The 16,701-nt window shown below is 40.5% G+C and overlaps 2 protein-coding genes across 3 annotated transcripts; one reads left to right on the forward strand and one right to left on the reverse strand.

Moving 5' to 3' along the window:
* The first annotated feature begins 1,064 nt into the window (after positions 1 to 1,064).
* LOC127332358 (small ribosomal subunit protein eS6) lies at positions 1,065 to 3,316 on the forward strand. The gene is made up of 6 exons (XM_051358635.2): positions 1,065 to 1,180; positions 1,259 to 1,323; positions 2,104 to 2,161; positions 2,246 to 2,354; positions 2,446 to 2,718; positions 2,880 to 3,316. Exons 1-6 carry the CDS (start codon positions 1,175 to 1,177, stop codon positions 3,119 to 3,121), a joined length of 753 nt encoding a protein of 250 aa, XP_051214595.1. The 5' UTR covers positions 1,065 to 1,174; the 3' UTR covers positions 3,122 to 3,316.
* A 3,395-nt stretch (positions 3,317 to 6,711) lies between these two features.
* LOC127332357 (lysine-specific demethylase JMJ21) lies at positions 6,712 to 15,412 on the reverse strand. 2 transcript variants are annotated; one of them, XM_051358632.2, is made up of 16 exons: positions 15,172 to 15,411; positions 13,244 to 13,351; positions 13,072 to 13,127; positions 12,474 to 12,616; positions 12,187 to 12,384; positions 11,913 to 12,112; positions 11,222 to 11,321; positions 10,554 to 11,138; positions 10,299 to 10,421; positions 9,782 to 9,862; positions 9,399 to 9,706; positions 9,092 to 9,304; positions 8,557 to 8,641; positions 8,303 to 8,483; positions 7,899 to 8,073; positions 6,712 to 7,133 (listed from the first exon to the last, which is right to left on the reverse strand). In XM_051358632.2, the coding sequence occupies exons 1-16, from the start codon at positions 15,300 to 15,302 to the stop codon at positions 6,980 to 6,982; spliced, it is 2,841 nt and encodes a 946-aa protein (XP_051214592.1). In that variant the 5' UTR covers positions 15,303 to 15,411; the 3' UTR covers positions 6,712 to 6,979. The 2 variants fall into 2 exon arrangements, with proteins under 2 accessions (XP_051214592.1, XP_071675228.1); XM_071819127.1 differs by lacking the exons at positions 6,712 to 7,133; positions 7,899 to 8,073; positions 8,303 to 8,483 and having other exon boundaries at positions 8,562 to 8,724; positions 15,172 to 15,412.
* Positions 15,413 to 16,701: the final 1,289 nt, after the last annotated feature.

Below are 16,701 nucleotides of genomic sequence, written 5' to 3' on the forward strand. Positions count from 1 at the left end.
GGGTTGGGTTAAACTGAACATTGATGGTGCTGTTAAGCTGGAAGATGGTACCGAATGTACTAGTATGGTCCTCCGAGATGAGCTGGATCAAGCTATCTCGTGTGCTTGTCGTCAAACCTGTGACTGCACATACCCTTATGAATCAGAGGGACTCCGGCTGACATTACAACATACTACCTCCATCCCAAGTCTTAAGGCTTATACTTTTTTTTGGAAAAGTCAAAGCAAGTAAAGTTTGACCAAAATTTTAGAATAATCTAACAATAAATATGATATTTTGTAGATAGCACATGAAAATATATTTCATTATATATCTAATAATATTAATTTTGTATTTGACATGTTAATGATTTTTATAAAAACTTAGTCAAACTTAACAAAGTTTGACTTTCTGAAAAAATATAGGCCTTAAACCTTGGGATGGAGGTAGTAGTTCCAAACCAATAATCGTTGATGCTCAAACCTTTGAGAGAAAGAGTAGTGTGAACAACAAAACAAAGAGAACCGAGAGATGATTAAAAAAGAGATACATAGAAACCTAAATTAAAGGGATGTATATATTATCCTATATACATATATATCATGTATCTATGAAAAAAGTAAAGAAAGTTCATTTTTGGGTTCCCCGAAGCCCCATGGATTGGATCAAGATATTTCACCGTCGGTGCACTTAATCTAAAATAGTAGACCTAATTAGTTTTGTAAAAATGGATCGTTCGCAGAATATGATAAGTCACTATCATGCAAATTGTTCAAAAATAGAGTTTCGAACTAGGATGTTGCTTGGCTCGGGTCCTAATTGTGTTGCTCATGAAGTGAACCATGACTAGCCCTTTTGGGCTGTTTCTGAGCTTTAATTGGGTTATTACCAGAAGAATCCAACGGAGCGTGACACAAATGGGCCACTTTCCAGGACAAAGCATGCGGACCCAAACCCATGGCCGCTCTCCCCACGGCCCAGGTCACCCGAGAAAAGAAAGGACAATCCCATCCAACGGCTGAGATCGACTCTCGCGCCCGCTCGCAAACCCCTAGCCCCACGCGGTGTTATATAAAGCTCCATCCGCCAGTTCCCATCCAGCCTCTTCGTCGAAAACCCTAACCCTCCCGCAGCCGCCGCCGCCACCCCGAGCCCGGGCGCCTCGACCGCTCGAGCTCCCGCCGCGCCGCCGCCATGAAGGTACCCATTTCTTAACCACGGCAAATCCCTCTATCCCTGACGCGATTTGGTCTGACCTGCGTGCTCGTATTTTCGCAGTTCAACATTGCCAACCCGACCACCGGGTGCCAGAAGAAGCTGGAGATCGATGACGACCAGAAGCTGTGAGTGCTCTCCCCGACCTCTCTCTGTATCTCTGTTTAGATGCCCGATCTGTCCTTAGATGCGTCGAACTCCCTTACTTTTCCTTTAATTTAGCGTTCATTCGCCCCTATTGAGTGCCGAGGTAGATAGTCTGTACGCGCCATATCTTAGTGAGGTTAGTCTTTGGTCTCTGATTCATCAGCGGAAGACGACGGAAACAGCCATGCGTCCTGTTTTAGTAAAGGTCTGCTGCAAAAATAGTATCGGACATACTTTTGTTTAGATCTTGAGGTCGTCAACTAGTTAGGTTGAGTGTGGGCGTAATCTAGGAAAGGGATTAGCAGCCGTGGATGAACTTCATATTATATCTTAAACGTAATATGCCGTGTAATCATTTATTTGAAGCAAACAATGATGTTTTTGTCACTCCTGGTTTGTTTTGTTTGATGTATCTTTGCTTACTCTCTAAAGTTGCAAGAGGTTATAAGCCTGCTTTAGTTATATTGTTATGTTTGTTGATTTATTTAGAAGAATATGCTTTGGGTTGAATTACTTGGATGACAGAACTAGACTAATCTGTACCCACTTGCCATACTGATTTTATGCTTTAGTCATGTTATTATGTTTGGTGATTTAGTTAGAAGAATGTGCTTTGGTTTGAATTACATGGATGAGTTAGGCCAATTGATCTGCACCCCTTCTCAAAAAAAAATTGATCTGCACCCATTTGTGTGTCATGCTCATTTATTTAACTCCTTTCCTTTTCGTCTGTAACTAATGCTTCCTTTTCTCTTGTGCAGTCGTGTCTTCTATGACAAGAGGATCTCCCAGGAAGTTCTTGGTGATCACCTTGGCGAGGTAATTTCTTTAACAAATTGTTCGAGTCTTCAAAGTATTGCTAGGTGAGAACTAGGTTTCTAAAGTTGGTTTGTGCTTTTATAGGAATTCAAGGGCTATGTCTTCAAGATCATGGGAGGCTGCGACAAGCAGGGATTCCCCATGAAGCAGGGTGTCCTGACCTCTGGACGTGTCCGCCTGTTGCTACACAGGGGTATGTGTTACTATCTGGACCTTACAGTTAGTTTATTCAATAGTTTCAACTGTACAGTATTTCTTACAATTCAAATTAATATTGATTGCAGGCACCCCATGCTTCCGTGGATTCGGAAGGCGTGATGGTGAGCGCAGGAGGAAATCTGTTCGTGGTTGCATTGTCAGCCAGGACCTCTCTGTCATCAACTTGGTGATCGTTAAGAAGGGTGAGAATGATCTCCCTGGCTTGACCGACACTGAGAAGCCAAGGATGAGGGGACCCAAGAGGGCATCCAAGATCAGGAAGCTGTTCAACCTTGCTAAGGATGATGATGTCCGCAAGTATGTCAACACCTACCGCAGAACCTTCACCAACAAGAAGGGTGAGCATTTGATCATTTAATGTTAAATTTGTCTCCATGCATCTTGCTGTGCTTACTGCTTATATGGAATGCTGTGCTTGCTGCTGTAGAATTATGCTAGTTTGGATGATCAATTCTATCAGTGTCCGGCATTTATCTAAATGTTACTTTCTGCTTTGTAGGCAAGAAGGTGAGCAAGGCTCCCAAGATCCAGAGGCTTGTGACTCCATTGACCCTTCAGAGGAAGAGGGCTAGAATTGCCCAGAAGAAGCAGAGGATTGTCAAGAAGAAGTCCGAGGCTGCTGACTACCAGAAGCTGCTTGCCCAGAGGCTCAAGGAGCAGAGGGACCGCCGGAGCGAGAGCTTGGCCAAGAAGAGGTCCAGGCTTTCCACTGCCAAGGCTGCCCCAGCTACCACCGCTTAAGATTGCTGCCGTGCCTACCAAGATATAGATGAGAACCGCTTGTCATTGGGATGGATAGACCTGCTACCGTTAGCTTTCTTCGTTAAAATGTGCCGTTTTCCATGAACCAAGATGTCGTCTGAAATTTTTGAGTACTCGTTGCTGTTATGTTATTCCTGAAGCTATAACTTGAGCCAACTATTTACTTGGTCTGCATATGCTGTTTGTGTTTTCTGCCTTTCAACTTGTGTTTATACTGTTGTTACTCATCCTTTTTTCCGTTGGTACTGTGCTTGTGTTCTCTGGTTTTTGTGTTATGTAGGTTGTTGTTTTGGAAACTACTATTGGGGAGGATCAGTGGCCGTAGACCTATATCAGCAACTTGGGTATTATTGTTACTCGTGCTTTTCAAAACAAACCGAAGTGTCAAACAAAACATCAAATATAACTTTTGTTTTTTTGAAATATGAATGTAACTGTCAGGTCCTCTTTATCCGAACTGCCTATGCTTTGTGCTCTACTTTTCTATTTGTGAGTGCTATGGATTTTACGGTTATGCTGCTGTAATAATTTGTTTGGATAGTACATGGCCGAGAAGTTCGGTTTGCATGCTTTTCCTCTGAAAATATGGTTATTTTCATGAAACTTTTGGCAACTTTATTGAATAATTATCATATCGTTTACAAACACAAGAAAACGAGGAGATAAGTCTTTGTTGTACCCGGTTGCTCACTTCGGTGAGCCAGCTCATGTGCCGTTCAGTTGTCCTCTTGTGGACAATGCTTTAAAGTTGGCCTCAGGGTAACCTTTGTATTCAAAGGGACATATTACCGCTTCTACTACTTCTATAAAATCTAATTCTAGCATGATTGATCTTGCTCCATTCGCTTCAGTTAGTTGTAACGCAGCAAGCAAAGCCATAGCCTCCATTGTAGAAACATCAACTGCATGCTCATTATACTCACATGAAGCTGCAATGCAGTTTCCCTGAATCTTGGATGATCGCTCCTGTTGTTTCGCGGTCTGCATCATCCATGGCGTATGACCATATTATTAAGTTCTTTCACCTTAGCATTATTAGCCACAATGTGCTTAATACTCATTATTGCTCTTTGTGGATCTTCAAGAATTATTTCCCCCTTAATACTCGTTACTTTCAACAGCTGTATTATCTGGGATTTCAGAACACATAATCTCTTCCAAAACAGTCGATCCAACCCAAATCGGGCAGTATGAAGTTATGTTCGATGAAGACGACGTTAGCAAGGTTACACTTCCGGCTTGGCCTGGGCAGGGTTATGGATGTCATCGTTTATCTTCAGGACTCTTAGTCCAATTTGTATCTTGTCCGTACTCGGACGTATTTGATATTCTGTATGATTCAGATCTTCGTGTTGTATATTTGTATCTTGACTCGTGTTGTAATCCTGTTGTAATGTTACCACTCGTGTTAATTCCTCTGGCATCACGTGTGTGATTCGTCGCGCACGTCATGTCGCAGGGCGTCTCAGAATCGATATCGTGCGGATTTTGGCGGGATCGCTGGAATCCTCATGGTACCGGTTCCGGGGCGTCACAAGTTAAGGTCAATTCCTAAGGCCTTCCGAATTAATTCTTGAAGTTCTAGCTGTCTCCATACTTCCGCTGACTGTCTCCATACTTCCGCTGACTTATCACAACGAAAAAGCATATGCTTCAAATCCTCATGATCAACATTACATACTGGGCAACTAACAATAGTATTTATGTATATGTTAAGCATGCAATGACAAGGAACAATGCCGTGCAGTGCACCCCATTTAAAAATCTGAATTTTTCTTGGTACTTTAGCATACCAAATCTTTTTCCAAACCTCATGCGGTGATGCTCTGTTTGTACCGTCACCTCTTTCCAGTCTTCGACTATACATTGCTCTCCATTCTTCATGGTAAACCGATTTAACAAAAAACATCCTAACTTGTTAAGATGCCAAGCGATGAAGTCAGGCTAACCGTGATTTGGAAGGGGAATTTGTAAGATCCTCTCCACATTAATTGGCCATAGGTTCTCAGCAATTCTTCATCCCAAAACCCTGTCAGAGGATTTATTAATTCAGTAGACAACTTCCTACATAACTTGACGGTTTGGGCTGGATGGTACCCACTGATCCGTCCATACATTGATGGTTGATCCATCCCCTACTCTCTAGATACATCCACGTTTGAAAGTTTTCAGCCTAGACATTATACTCTGCCATGTGAATGATGAACCCTACTTCAGAACAACATTTAAAATATTACCGTCTGGGTATTGGCAAGAGAGATGGCTTAGTGGAGCTAATTTGGAGGATTTATACGACGGAAGGACAGCCTAATGCGGGGCATTGGCAAGAGAGATTTCCTAGGGGGGCTGTTTGGTAGACCCAGTGCTGCACTCTTTGATCTATTCCACCTCGTCAAGCTAAGGGTTACACGAAAAATGCAGTTCCACTACCATTTCCGTGACAGGTTTTAAGTTTTGTTAACTACTAGTTTTTAATTTTAAGTTTATGTTTTAAGTTTCTAATCTATCATTTCAATTATGTCTTGCATACTCGATGTTTTCAAAATTCCTTTGACCACTATCCTTGTATCGTCATTTGACACAATTTCAAGGCTCAGTGTTGTTTAATTTCAAGGCTCAGTGTACCAATTATAATGTTTCATGATTCTTTTGTAGTTTTCCTTTGTAGTGTTTTCGTAGTGTCTCTTTGTACCTTACTCTTGTAGTCAACCTTTTTGTCGTTCCATCCGCTTTGTGATGAAGGCTACACTAAAAAGGTCCACATCAACGATGTCAGTAATCGGTTTCAAAATTTGGTAACTGCAACCTTCAATTTGGTGTTCATGTTTGTACCATTTTAGACCAATTTTTATCAAATTCATGCACACAGTCCATCGTTCCAAATTTTATTTGACCACTAGTTTTATCAAACAGCTGACCACAACTCTGCATGTTGCACATTTTGTCTCAACTCATCAACAACGTGGTTTTTGAAGTTATTTGCAAGTGTGGTGGCGTACGAGGTAATTCTACCTTATAGAGAAGATGCAAGAACTACGCACACAGCCAAACACACAAACATTGCATCACTAACACTCATGCATGCAACCAAACACCGAGTTCTCTCTCATGGAAGAAAATGCAGTGCGTGCAGCGAAACAACAACAGGCCACGGGAGAGATCAAAATCGGTGCAGCCTACCAACCACGCTCTAGCCTAACAATTTCTTTAGTCTTCTACACAATGTGGACGTACTCTATAAAAAGAAGTGTACAGAATAAGTTATTGCGTGGAATCGAAGTTCTATCGCTGAGCAAGATAGATCTCGTAGCATCTCACACTGAGCAGCTCATCTACGTTAGGTTTGGTTCAAATGGTTTTTCTATCCTGAATTTGGGGTGTTGCTGTTGACCTGTGTCATCTTCCCGTTGAGTTTGCGATGGTGGAACGTTTTGATAACCAAATAAAGCTAAAATTCAACCAGAGCAGTAGTGCTTAATGTGAACTCTTTTGTTTCCGAATTAACCACACGTAAATTGTAGGTGTTGCAGCGTGGATTTTTTTTATCAAAACCAGCTGTCCCATCAACGGAGTATCAAAACTGACACATAAGCCATATATTTCCGTGGGAGTTATTGCAAAAATATGCACCAAACTTCATGACCAACTGAACAAGAATGCTGCTGTTTATTCTGTTAAAAAAAAGAACAAGAATGCTGCTACACACCAGGGTAGCTGCCAGGAACGAAAACAAACAAAAGTTTTAACTTTATTATCTTTTGCTCTTCAGCGAAGCTGGGGAATTTGTTGGACTTAAGGAATCGAGTCTTTAAAACGTGTTGTGGTAGTTGTGGCCAGTCAGCACGAGAGTGTAGGTGGCAATTGCTGGTATCGGTTCAGCTCATCCCAGACCAAGTGCTCAACATCCTCCCACGATGTTGCGGTCCTCAGCTCCTTCCACAGGCCAAATATAGCTGCCAAGACATTGTCGTCGTGTAGTATGCAATAGCACCTGTAAACAGCGCAAATCAGACATGTTTGTCCCTTGCTAAGTGACAAATCAACAAGGATGAAAAGTGTTCAAGCATTGCTAAGCATAGGTATTGCAGATGCAGGAAGAACTTGTAGGGAACTGGTTCAGCAATTATCTTTGATTCGGCAAACTCTGTTGTAGAGCAGATGAAGAACACGTTGGCTGCTGGTTGTGATAATAATCCTACACTGATGTCAGCATTAAGAGAAGGAACATCCCTCAGTTTTTAAAATGTGACTTAGCACGAGCTATAACATTGTCGATGTTTGGCTAAGGTTTAATCCTAGTGGGTCACAGTAATCACTCACAGATTAACACTGTTTGGGACTATAGTAAACTGACTCAATATTTGATGATTTATATTGCCCACGCTTATCTTCCCAAAGAACAGATGTGATTTGAGTATACTTTAACCTGTCAGGCACTGTTTAATGAAGATACTGGTATTGCAAATACTAGAACTGCATGGGTGCATGGCATGTGACATTTATAATGATAATCGATGGCTAGTTACATTTTGCAACTTGCGGCAAACATTCATTATATATGAATGGCTACATGCTTCAATTTTTAGGTTCTTTATAGAACTATCCCAGAGAGGATCGAGCAACAGAGTTTTGGTAACATATCCAAGCTCAACTAGAAAGACTTATCTAGATTAGTATAAGATAAAATGCACAGAGAAATGGATAAAACATGGCCAATGGAATTACTTTGATTTCTAAAACAAGCAAGTGCACTTACATAGCGCGATATGATGCCTTGCTGAACTTCGAATTTTGCACTGACTTTGAAATATCAGCATTTGATATCCCTCTCAGGAAAGGAAGCTGATAGCTTCGTAGGTACTCCCTGAGAAGATCAATATCACCACGAAAAACGTCCAGGTGCAGCGGAATTAAGTCGAATAAAGGATCCCCTGTTAAGACATAAAGCATTAGTTCTCAAACAATTATTTACAATCTAACGGGAACTTTCAAGATTGCAAACTCGTAGACCTGAGCAGCTCAACTTAAGCATCTCTTACAGATAGCTATCCCATCTTCAGATTCAGATGGCAGTGATACATCACACAAACTAATTCTAAATATTCAAATCAGACTTAATCAATGACAGGTTCAAGAAAAGAAAGTAAATTGGCTGCTTACCAATGGTCAGATCACTGAAATCAATGATATGGATTGCATTCTCCTCCAGCTCTCTGTCACCAGTGCTTTTGGCATCAGTGAAGGAACCCATTTTCGGGGTCCTCTCAGTAAGAATGTTATCGTCCATAATATCTGAATGTATCCAAGAAGGCGATGTGTAGACCGGTTCACCATCAACATCCTGATTGTTCAATCAGATGATTAAACACAAAGTTCCACACAAGATGCATATAAAGAAGAAATTGAAAAGTTACCTTTACAAACTTGATTAGGGATGTCATATCAGGAGGGAGATAATCTTCAGCCTTCTCAATTAGAACTGTTGGGACGGTGCCGCCCCTTCACAAATATGTAAACAATGTTGAGGTATCAGACAGTGTATGGAATGGAATTATGTTCTGGTAGGCTCGTAGCATATCAGCCTAAAAAGAGGTCAATACCAAATCAATGCATAGTCAGTTGCAATTTAGATTTTGCGGATGTTGAAGTGTTAAAAGCATAAATAATGGAATGTTTATTTATTGAATGCCTATATACCATGGCTCTACTCAAAGCACATGAAGTACAGAATTTTCAGCTGCAGTGGACTTTTTTTAATACATATTCTTCTTATTCACCACATAGCGATTCTTTGGAAAATACAAAGTTGACTTGTAGGTCCTCAATGGTTGAAGCCACAAACACACATGTTCTAGATAAAATAAAAATCAGAGCAAAGAAAATGTCGTGTTTTAGTACAACTCATAGAAACTATGCTGAACAAACCTGCTTTACAAAAATTTCACTTACCAGTTAGCTAGGTGCTTCTTTATATTGTTCTTTCTTCTATCTAGAGTAGAAATCTCTTGTTTCCATTCACGTGGAACACTGTTTTTCACATTATTGTCCGCAGATTCAGGTAATGATTCCACACATGGAAGGGGTAATAAATGGATATTTCGCATTTGAACTCCCAAGGATGATGCAAGATTGAAAATGTCAGTCTTGGACAATGTATCACGTCTAAAAAACAAAGAACAAAGTGAGAACATATTTACATAATTCACTAATTAATCAGTTATCGTCATTTTGTATTTGCGAAATGAAGAAAACTTACACATGAGCAAAGATATCCCCTCTGCATTTTCTGGTAACCATGTAAGGCCAAATAGGTTTGTTTGACACATCAGTGGAACTATCCATTCCAAACTGTTGCTTGCTCCATAACCCAAGAGGAAAACAGTTGTTTGCAAAAGAGAGCTCCAGGGGATAGTATTTAGCCAAAACATCTGGCATTCCTTTTCCATCCCATGGGACTGTCCTGTAGACGCCATCCTCGTACACAAGAAATCCACTTGCTATGATCTCAGGTATGTGGTTGATCAAAGGTGAGTCAACTTTTCGCAGAAGCTCATAAAACTCTAGCTGCATCAAGAAATTGATCAATATTACAAGCGTCACATTCAGGAAAGTGGTCAATACCAGAAGGCAATGCAATACCTCTGTGCCTAAACCATGGGCAGAATAACCCAACCCTCCTTCGGCATAAATTTTAATCACATTGTCAGAGACAATGAAAACCTGCAAATTCGTTATACAGGTTATATATACATACCAGGAACCAACGAATGTATATCACAATTTGACATTATCTGGCATCTTACTAAAATTCAAAATATAATCTTAGAATATGAAATCTGTTTAATGTCTTGGCGCCGGCGTATAGCAGTGAGCAACTATGCAACATTTACAGATCTTCTGACGTCAGAACCTTGCTAGGCTAAGTCACAGATGCAGTAATAAGTAAACCAGTATATTCTATACGAATCAGTTTCTGCAATTGATATGATATCCCTAACATGTGAAGTACTTGGGACCAACGCAGTTACACAATATGATAAATATTCCTTTCAGTGTTGTTTATGAACTTAGGAACTACCAAGCTAACATGCCAGAATTGTTTATTGATATATTTTTTTTACTCTGCGACATTCATCAAAAGGAAGTGTATACTTACTGGGTTGCTACCTGTGCCAACAGGAAGCTTCTCATCCTCTGACGGTGGTGGTAAACTATGGCATGCACTTATTTCTTCTAAGCATGCATACCATTTGTCCACATTTATTGCTAGGCATGCACCCTACACGAATAAACATATATATTAGAACAAGGAACAGAGCATTCTCCAGAAAAAGATAACATAAAGTAACATGGTAATTTCGTATTAAGATTGACGGATCAAAATTTTATGTAAATCATGGAACAAGCTCACCTTCCATATTAGTCCTCTCAGCTCAGGTTTAAGAACCCATAGCCTTCGCAACCATTCTCTTGCTTCTCTCTGCCCAATTGGATTAGTAGGACTCCAGACAGAAGTATAGTGATCTTTTTCTTTCTCAAGAAATTGGGATAAGAAACCTATATCATACGAGAAAACTTGGTCCTCCAAACTTTCATGGACGTCTGAGAACTCAAATGAAGAACACTGATTTACACAGTTTGAAGCTCTAACAGGCCCTGAACCTTTCAGTCTTTTTTCTGTCCGGGTCATGTCACTGTGGTTCCATCTACTCATTGTCCCAGGTGGATGATTCTCAGCATCTCTAATAAATTTTCCTGGAACAGCAAGTAAGCCAGCACGACAAACTCCTTTGTGACAGTGACCAGGTGCCATGTCCAGACATACATGCTCAAAATTTGATTGATTGACAAAGTTTTGTGTAACTGCAACTGTCGTCTCAAGGTTCAAAACACAATGCCACCATCCACTTGGAACATATATGGTCTCTCCTGGTAATTGTGTACATTCCAGTGGCTTCTCGTGTTCAGCAAGATGAGGATAGATATCAAGCCACCACTGCAAATGATCAAAATAATGTTAAAGTGATATACTGATATGGGCTAAAGGTAAAAAAAAAAAAACAGTAGTAAGTGTCTTACCTGCAAAGATGTTGGAGTGTCGATGTCAACATCACCATCTTCGTCACTTACATGTACTGTGACACCACCAGGCACTCTTCCTGGTGGGTACAAAGCCCATCTATAAAATAAGGTGGACATTATTAGTGAAAACACAAACTCTTGCCCATTCCAATTTTTCAGCATTTTAGAGCATGGGATAATCAGTCTTAACGGTGCAAAACCAGTACAAGATGAGGCTGGACCACATATCCTCGCACAATTTTAAAATAGAGGCCTACGTTTTTTTTCCAGTTTCAGTTTAAGATATAAGGCGTGCGCTGAGTAGAATCACATCTCTCTTTTACCCTCAGTTATCTCATGTTTCTCTTCAACATCTCTCACTATGAGTAATATTCCAGCACAATATTCTCCTTCACTCCCAAATACACGTACTAGGGCCATCTACTAAATTTGGATATTTTTAATTCGGTTCACCAAGCTGTCTGATTTTTTTTACGCAGCTGTTTCGTCACAGCAGATTTTAAAATAAGCAAGATGCCTCTAAAGAGAAAGCACTGCTATGACATTGAAGAGAGGAATTGCACAAGTTCTGTGCATGTTCATTTAACTGCTACTAGCTTCCAAATTTGGAACTACATGATAAGTACCACAGTTTGGGCGCACACACTATAGACCTATGCATAATATATAGAACACACATGAATCTAACCTTTTCCGGCCACAAAGAAGAGTATTCCACGCGCTGGTCAATCCTGGATCAACATGCCAAGAGGCACCTGATCTTTCTGGTCCAATAATAAGCCATCTGAAAGCTGGCCGTTGTTCATAGTCCAAGACATCAAAAAGATCTTCTTGAAATAAATGAGGGACGCTGTAATCTTCCAATAGTGCTGGTGTTGATTCTCCAAACTGTAACAATTTCTAAACTAAGTTTCTTTTCCTTTGCATAAATTTTGTAGCAAATGAAAGGAGGTTATAATTACCTTATCATCAAATATGTAAAGAGGATCTTCGTCATGCTGAAGTTCCATGTAAGAAACATAGTCTTTTAGTTTCATTATTATCTTCTGAGGGCTTCTTTGTGATATTCTAAATGTAACGTCACCGTAATCATGCACCAGCTGCTGCATTGTCCATTTAGTCCTTGCTGGCCAGTTTTCAACCAGCTTACCAAGCACAACCTAGTTTACAAATAATAAGATTTCAGAAAAAATCATTGAAAACAACTATGTAAGATATCCACATGTTGTCAAGCTAACTCAATGCTTACTGGGCAATTTCCATCGTACTGAGAACGGAATTGATCCAAAGAAAGGTCATCTTTCCTTTCCACATGTCCAGTGTCAAAGGAATAACTACTCAAATTAGTAAAACATCTATACCATCTCCTGTATAAGTACAAGGAATTGAACCCTGCATGAAAATAAGTATTAAAGGAAGATAAAATAACACTTTTGCTATTTGACAACCGAGTGTTCTTTGTTTCGTCAACACTCAGATTTTTCTGTCCATTGCACGTGTGGTAAATTGACTGGGTCACTTGCCTTTTTCTTTGTTTACTCTCTTACTTTTACGTATATTACAACATATTTACATTCGTATTTACATGTAAATTAGGAGTAAAATTACTAAGCACTAAAAATGTAATTACATGTAAAGTAAATGTATATCCATTGTAAATTGCATGTAAGTTACTTGTATGTACATTATAAATTACAAAATTCTAGTTTTCATGAATAGAAATAAAATATTCATGTGTCATCTATTGATTGGAAGAAAAATCGAGTGATGATGAATTGAAAAACAAGCGAGTGTCAAATAGACTCTCCCTAAAATAAACAAACACAACAAAGCTTGATGTATCTTACCATCAAAATGACGAGCCTTCTGCTCATTCTCACTATTTTCAGAGCAAAGACTAAGCCTGAAAATGAAGCAATCAGTGCCCAATCTTTTCGATGGCAATATATTAATAATTAATTAGTTAGAACTATTTTCAAAATATAAAATGTAATATGACAAGATAGAGTGGTCATATACCTAGACAAAGTTGTTTTCTTCCAAGACCCTTTATACTCAAGATGACCACCAACTGAAAGATATTTACTCATCCAGAGAGGCTCCTCATTGCAAAGTATGTACATGACACTGCAAAATATCAAACGTTAGAATACTGCCTCATCCTACCACCATTTAAGGTGGAAACCATGGCGGATGTTATAAGTTCATCATCGCTAGGTAGTGACAAACTGAGAATGTAAAATATTAGGAACTAATCCCTCTGGTCCTCAAATGCTGTCATTTTGGGCACTGGCACAGTCTTCAAAATACAACCTTGACCATTAATTTCCTTAAAATACATTTATAAATCCAAAAATATATTGTGAAAATATTTTACAAGAAAAAAATCACATGTATGATTTTCAAGTATCTGATCTGAATGTTTATGAAAATATATTATTTCTCGAACACAAAAAGCTCGACCAACCAGACACTAGCACCTGGAAGCATTGTTCTGAAGAAGAACCAGGCACCTGTCATCAGGGGCGGACCAAGGATCGAAACTGAGAGGGGGCAAAATTGTGTTTACTGGTGATATTTTTAAGCGGGGGAAAATCAATCTTTAAGAGTGCTATTACAAGGAGAATAAGAACTTGAGTGGGGGAAGCTGCCCCCCTTGACAACCTGCTGGATCCACCCATGTCTGTCATTACGCGACGCGGAAATTTATTTCCTGTAAACATGGTACGTGAAGCCTGGTGGTCAGGTTGGAACTGGCGCGCCCGCACCAACCGAGCGACACTCGGTTTAATGTTTTGTCAAGATTATTGGTAGTCAAAATTTCAAGAATTTGACTCTATCTTTGTCTATGAAGACAGCTTTTACAGGGCTGGAGGGTGAATGACTTTATACTCATCCAGTACGAAAAAATGATGCTCTTGCGCTGAGCACATACAGCGTGGAAGAAGTTAACGCTGCATGATTATCGTCTTCATTAGCTGTACAGTTATTCTTTATTTCTATGGCTAATACCAATAGGCACTTAGTATAATATTGCGACGGGTTGTTGCCTAGGAAAAGAAAACAATTGTGAAGAAAACAACTTGGTATACCCGCAAAAAACAACAACAACTTGGTAGCATCTATTTCAGAATGGAGACAATACTCCGATAAGACAGACAGTAACTTCACATTTCCCTTCTTTGAATCCTCTGCAACGAACTATCTACTATGAGCATCTTTATATTATGTTTAAAGAGTGAAGACCAAAGACACAAAAATAGAAAAATTATATCCATCCTAATACACGTGCAAGCCTGGCTTAGTTACAGATACACCATGGAGCAGTGTAATAATTCTTGAGAAGTAACAAACAGGACCAATGGATCAAATACAGGCTTGGCTGGTTAGCTGGGCAACCCTTTTGAGCTTTGTTAGTAAATTAAGGCAAAATTCGACTTCAGTTAATAAAAGGAACATATTAGGAAAAGAGGGTGTACCAACAAGGCTACATGAAACTGAACACCGGTAGTTTTCGCGACTCAGCATAACTGAATGTCCCAAAGGCAATTTTCAGCGACCTTCTCAGGAAAGTTGCCTTTGAGACATTTGGTTATGCTGAGTCGCGAAAGCTGGGTCTTGTTTTTGTATACTGAATCCTTGAGTCATTTTAGAAAAATCTAGCTGGCATATTTCACTTCCGGCCATGTATGATCTTTTTTTTTTCTATCACAGTAGCACATATCATCATTTGCATACAGTTCATGCCATTCGGTCCGCTTCGCTCACAAGCGAGAGTTTAATCAAGCAGGGTTCAGAACCAAGCATGGCTAGCTAGTCCACTAGAGTTGGGTGATCACCATCAGAATCACAACTCAAACTTCAGAATCCACATTCGTAGCTAACAACCAAATCAGAAGAGAATGGCCAAAGTACAAAAGGAGAGAGACAGAGAGAGCAGCGGCGACCTGCTGACGCATGCGAGGCGGCCGATGTCGGTGGGCTCCAGGAGGTCGACGACGGCGCAGAGCAGCTCGTCGGGGAGCACGGCCAGGCCGCCCAGCGCCGCGGCCCTCCGGCCGTTCCCCGCCGCCTCCATCGCCGGCGACCGGGCCGGATCGGTGGGCTGGGTCGGCTCGCGCACGCGTCGTGGGTCAGGATAGAGCGGTGGGAATTGCGCGTTTTGGGTTGGGATGGACGCGGTGGGCCGGATAAATTCGTTTGGTTTATATATAGCGGGGAGCTTTTCGGAAAGCGTGGACGCGTATTGGATTCCACGATGCGGGCTGTCGACCCCATCGTTTCGGGCGGCGTAATCCACAGAAACCTGTAATCTGGACAGAAAAGCATGCTAGTTTCGTGTTGGAGAAGAGAAAGAAAGAAAACTGCAATTACAATTTTTTATGACAGTTTTTTATATAAAGGAAATATATTAATATCCAGAGATCCCAATCACATCTAATACAACAACACAATACCTTAATGGCAGTACATATTCATACAACAGAAAAAAGAAAATTAAGAAATAAAAAGTTTCGTTACATTATTCTAGCCCTAGCAGCAACAATACATCCACCACTAAGTTAAACTCCAGACACTGCAAAAGCAACATCTCCAAAAACAGTGTACAAGCATCATCGTCGACCTATTAAAAGTCTTAGGTTTCCCCCTGAAAAAGTCTGCATTCTCAAAACAATGCCTTCAACAAGGTTATTGCTAGACACAACCAATTAAGATCGAACATTGCATTTTCACCCTGAAAGATAAGAGTCTAAACTTCACATGTGCTGCCGCTTCCACTTTCATACACTTTCATACTGCTGCTGCAAAACCGAGAACACCAAGCAAGTCCTCAACACCACAATGACTCGAACATCCATTGCTAGTCCTCCAAACGGATATTCATGATGTTGAATGTCATCTAATGGCAACATAGAACATAGTTTTTTTTTTTTTTTGCTTTTAGTGTGTGCAGTAATTTCAAATAGATATATCAAAATAATATAACAGTTGACGCAAATTGCAGAGGTAGGATTTGATTTAATCCAAATTTTGCTACTACAAGATTTTTTTTTTTGAAAAAACACTTTCGTTTATGAATGTACTAATAGAACGGCCAAGCAAAAGAATGGACGCAGTTGTACTAGAGGATGTTAGTAATCTTGACGCCAATTGTTAAATCGCTCTATTTGATGCTAAAGCTCGTGATAAGTTCCATTGCAGCAGCGCCGTACGCGTGTTTGGAATGACAGGCAATTGATGCTCGAATCCTGCTCCTTTCATTTCAGTTTCTTTTTCTGGTTAATGCGAATCTTGCGTCACTATGCATTTTTTTTTTGTAGCAAAGTACCCAGCCCCCGCGTCGTCCCGCTCGGGCGACTCGGGTGGCGAAACCCTAGTCGCCGGGCTCGGCCGCCCCCTCCGCCTCCCTCCCCTCCGCCGCCGCCGGAGCGCTCCGACGGGCAAAGCTCGTGCGGCTGTGGGCGGCGGCGGGGATC

The sequence above is a fragment of the Lolium perenne genome, chromosome 4 (genome assembly GCF_019359855.2).
Source record: "Lolium perenne isolate Kyuss_39 chromosome 4, Kyuss_2.0, whole genome shotgun sequence".
Lineage (NCBI taxonomy): Eukaryota > Viridiplantae > Streptophyta > Magnoliopsida > Poales > Poaceae > Lolium > Lolium perenne.

What these genes read in the sequence shown, in the direction of transcription:
- LOC127332358 (XM_051358635.2), top strand. An exon ending in CCGCCTGTTGCTACACAGGG is followed by an intron (nt 2,355 to 2,445) that starts GTATGTGTTACT and finishes TATTGATTGCAG; the next exon opens with GCACCCCATGCTTCCGTGGA. An exon ending in AACCTTCACCAACAAGAAGG is followed by an intron (nt 2,719 to 2,879) that starts GTGAGCATTTGA and finishes TCTGCTTTGTAG; the next exon opens with GCAAGAAGGTGAGCAAGGCT.
- LOC127332357 (XM_051358632.2), bottom strand. Translation starts at nt 15,302, where the DNA reads ATGGAGGCGGCGGGGAACGGCCGGAGGGCCGCGGCGCTGGGCGGCCTG. An exon ending in TTTACATATTTGATGATAAG is followed by an intron (nt 12,113 to 12,186) that starts GTAATTATAACC and finishes AAATTGTTACAG; the next exon opens with TTTGGAGAATCAACACCAGC. An exon ending in AAGGCATCATATCGCGCTAT is followed by an intron (nt 7,134 to 7,898) that starts GTAAGTGCACTT and finishes CGCTGTTTACAG; the next exon opens with GTGCTATTGCATACTACACG.